This window comes from Cryptotermes secundus, unplaced genomic scaffold (genome assembly GCF_002891405.2).
Source record: "Cryptotermes secundus unplaced genomic scaffold, Csec_1.0 scaffold1381, whole genome shotgun sequence".
NCBI lineage: Eukaryota > Metazoa > Arthropoda > Insecta > Blattodea > Kalotermitidae > Cryptotermes > Cryptotermes secundus.
The window spans coordinates 51,154-55,450 of NW_019739982.1; the positions used below are offsets into that span (position 1 = coordinate 51,154).

At 38.6% G+C, this 4,297-nt stretch overlaps 1 protein-coding gene across 1 annotated transcript in view; it reads right to left on the reverse strand.

The window, feature by feature from the left end:
* The window catches only part of LOC111872264 (fatty acid synthase), an 89,528-nt gene that overhangs the window by 47,549 nt on the left and 37,682 nt on the right, over positions 1–4,297 (reverse strand). The window contains 2 exon segments of the mRNA XM_033754631.1: positions 1,457–1,630; positions 2,013–2,165. Of these exon segments, the coding sequence (XP_033610522.1) occupies positions 1,457–1,630; positions 2,013–2,165 (327 nt within the window).

Here is a 4,297-nt window from a genome sequence, read left to right on the forward strand (position 1 = left end):
ATGGAAATACGTTCACCAACAATAAACCCAACCACTCAACTTGACGCCGCCTGCCACACTGATTCAAGAATTCAAGAAGGATGTGTGAGGAGACACCTAGCGGTATTTCGATGTACTCATATCCATTCGCGTGCAAAATTCAAATTTCGGAAACTTTTGGATTGCCCCACGTATCATGGATGTTCAGGATAAGAAGAGAGGCTCTACAGTGTCACTGACATTGTAAAGTGTGTGGCTATAAATACAGGCTTCAAATTAATGGCCATGTATAAGAAACCAAAAATTGCACTCAAGAACAAAAGCCTGGCATCATCCAGTTAAATATCTGGCACAACAGGAAATCAAAAGAACAACCAAACTGATAACTACACATGGTATGCAATTCAAGGGGTCAAACGAAGATGATGCAAATATGTAGAGCCCTAGTAAAATGGAAAACCTGATCAACTGATTTACTGATAAAAACATATATTTTCAGTGAAAATTTAAAATTCGAATATAAAATTGTTTTATATTTGAGTAAAAATTATATCTCTTAAATGAGATCTGTGTGAAGTAAGAAGTGTAATAAGCTGCAGACAGTACACTCTACTTGGTCACAATGGGAAAACCATCCTTCCAGGAGAACAGAGTAACAGTAGATCTGCTCTAAAAGCAATGATATAATAAAGGAGACAGTTTCAAGTTTCAAAAAACAGTCTACAGTACACCTTCCTGTTTCACAATAAAAAAAAATAGAGAAAAGAATAGTTCAAATAATTCTGGTTTCATCACAAGCTATTCATCAACAAGAACGGTATTTAATGCAGATAAAGAGGGAAATGAGAATTTTGTGCTTTTCTTGCCTTATTTACCAACTTCTCACCTACAAAGATGTGTTAGTAATGAGCAAAATATGGTTATGAATAATGAACTGGGTAAACATGCCATTATTTATCTGAAGATTCTACTGAGTTGTGTTAAGGGACTGTGGAGAACAAACCTCAACAGGAGAGTGGGTCTCTGGCCTAAGGTTTAGACACATGGACAAAGAAGGCAAGAAGCATTAGTCATTGCTATGAAAGTGTCTAAATATGGAGTCCCTTAGGCAGAGACAATAAAATAGGTATACAAGAAAACACTGGTTAATTACTGACAAAAATTGTTCAGATAATAAAAAATTCAGAAGATTGGGTTAAATTCATATACACAAAAAAAAATATTATAAAATGATCACATACTGTACTATTATACTAATAAAAACTAACAACTTTTAAATTGGTGAAACATGAGAAATTCATAAATGTAATTATAAATTAACATTTTCATTTTATTTGAAAAAGTTTAACAATGGTGTCTGTCTAGCAGGTGCATTCCTTGGTTGCAGTGATTCGATTAACTGGTAATTCAGATAACTGGGATTCAGAAAATTGGCATTCTACTGCAATTCTGTTGCTGAGAGTCAAGGACAACTTACCAGTGACGCCAAGCCAGTATGAAATTTGGTTGGCAAGCATAGCTCGAACACAACCTGTCAGCCCATATCCATTTTCATGTGGTATGCTATAGTACCAGGCTTGTTCTGTTTCTCTGAATGCAACACCAACAAAAACCCCAGTCCTCTGACCCTTTAGGAGACAAGGGTTGACACCTTAACATAACAAGATTGTAAAAGAATCCAGTGTACGCTTAACAGACAGTTAAACAGAAAGGCTTATAAATTACATGCTAACATCCATGCTCTTCTATTTACTTAAAGGACATGAAAGTGAAGCTATCGTTTCTACTTTAAAAATGGCACAGAGCTGTTAAATCACATTCCTTACTCCCTTGGGCTGTCTTGGACAGTGAATTCATGAATTCAAGCTGTATAGTTGGCATTTTGGAAAATATCAAGACACATTTGGTAAATGGGTGCCTACTTGAAAGTAACATGTGTTGATCTGACAGGTACATTGAGTGAGACAGCAATGATGAACAAACAGAAGGCAACCCATGTACAACATACTGTGTATATCAACCTACAAGCTAACCTGCATCCACGATGGCCTCATACGCTCTCTCCAGCAGCAGACGACACTGCGGATCCATGATGTGTGCCTGCTTGTAGTTAATTCCAAAGAATGAGGCATCAAACTTGGAAATATTAGGCACCCTGCCTGCAAACCTGGGAAGCTCAGGGTGATCTATACAGAAAATATTGTTTATCAAAAAATTGTATTAGCTAACATATATCAGGTTCATTCAATTTAAAAACAGATCATTCATTTCAAACTGAGATAAAAGAATTTAGTGAAGGTGAAGTTAGATTTGGGAAGATGGAAAGACTTTGCAGAACTAATCCAAAGGTAGCAGCAACAGTACATCAGCAAGTGGTACATTCTTTTCCATTGTACATCAACATAAGGCACAATTTTTCTGGTTACAGCAATTACATATCAGGCCAACGCAATACATAAACATGAGAAATTCGTCATTACAAGAAACGACAGAGGCTTATCCAGAAAAAAAAAATGAAGGCAAATCCAGAGGAAATAAAGTCTGTAGTTGAGCATCAGGAAGTCTCTAAAGAAAAGGCTGCAGTGTATATGATTAGAGCACTGAAGGAGAGGTATGGGTACTGGCATCTAGCTGTATAACACAGCCAACAGTCGAAAATATGGACCCAAGGCAATGGTGGGTCCTGGAAGAAGTTGGCCGCTGCCCACAGGTAAATGACCTGCTGTGCCATTCTTGCACAGCATAAGGGACACTGTTGTCAGGAACCAGGCAGGTAAAATGATACAAGAGGAGACAATGGACATACCAGGAAGGCAGCAATGGAATAAGGGACTGAGGCAAAGACCAGCTACATCTAGGAAACGAGAGGACCTCCAGCAGGATCTCCAGGAAGGCTCTTGTGCTGGAGATTATGAAGCAAAGATTTGAATATACCAGTGATTCAATAAACATACCATACAGAGAAAGTTATAAGATAATGATATCATGGCATATGGTTGTAATGACTGAGGTTTCTGCGGTTTCCCCCACTCCCTCCAGGAAAATGAGTCCACAGTACTATTAAGCCATGATTGCTTTATTCCATTTTCTTCCAATTAATTGTTCACTGGCTTTCCTCTCCTTTCATGTGAGATGTTCTGAGACACTAGAAGTGATAATGAATTAACCATAACTCAAACAAAACAGCTAGAGTGCTTCCCAGAAAAAATACAAAGCAAAGCAGGACCGTATCTTCCAATTACTTGCAGCTCAATGTGCAAAACACTAGCATAAATATTTTCATGAATGGGTGCATGATATATGATTTGTGACAACAGATAATTTTGCTACTGTGAAGACTGAGGACTCTGTGTTTATCTGTTTCAAAATGTACCAAACCATATTGCAAGAGAACATTTCTGAGTGTGTGCAGAGGTCTTCATGGCTTCATCAAGTTCCCCTAGATAAATACAAAACAATAAATCGCACATGTGGTAACACAGATACTTCTATTGTGTGATCAGCTTTGTCTGGGAAGTCAGGAAATTAAATCATTTAAACAAGGACCAGAAAAAAGCATACTGTATTACATATCTAGAAAGATTGATCCTGGGTTTCCAGCTGACTGTAGGTGAGAAAACTTCCTACAACAAAAGTCACTATTTTATATACTGCACTTTTAATTACTTCTATAGCTTAAAATTTTTGGTACAATTTAACATGCAGACACTTCACAGATTGACAGCATGCCTACTGCACTGTGAGCCGTGTCCCTTGACCCTGTGGGTCAAGAACCCAGTTCTTCTACCCACTTAGACCCGTGAACCCCTGCTCAAATGGGTAAGGGACAGGCTCATAAGAAACGACTTGCTTGTAACGTGATGTACTATGCCTCCCCAAGGTCGAGTAAGGGATCTCGGGAGAGGAAAACCACCGTCGACACTATGGGCCAAGCTGGATGGATCAGCTAGTCCAAACTGGTAGGGAACACACTGCACAAGTATACATAAACACTGGCGTTTCCAAACATATAAATAAATGTATATTGATAACATATGTATACAGGTGGACTCTGCCTGATGGGCAGGGACTGGTCAGAACATGTGATAAATAATTAATACAGAACTACACTGTGCCTAGCCGCACAGAACTCAAGTCAGGCACGCCTCATGGCGTCTTTCTACTTCTCCAGTACAAACATGTACTTAAGCAAGCCTTGAGGGCACAAGGAAATATAAACAGGTTACATACACGCCTGAGGGGCGATCTGCTGTTTAACACAACCCTAAACAAAACCAAATTATCTTACGCCACACGGCGTTCATAATCGAAAGGAAAC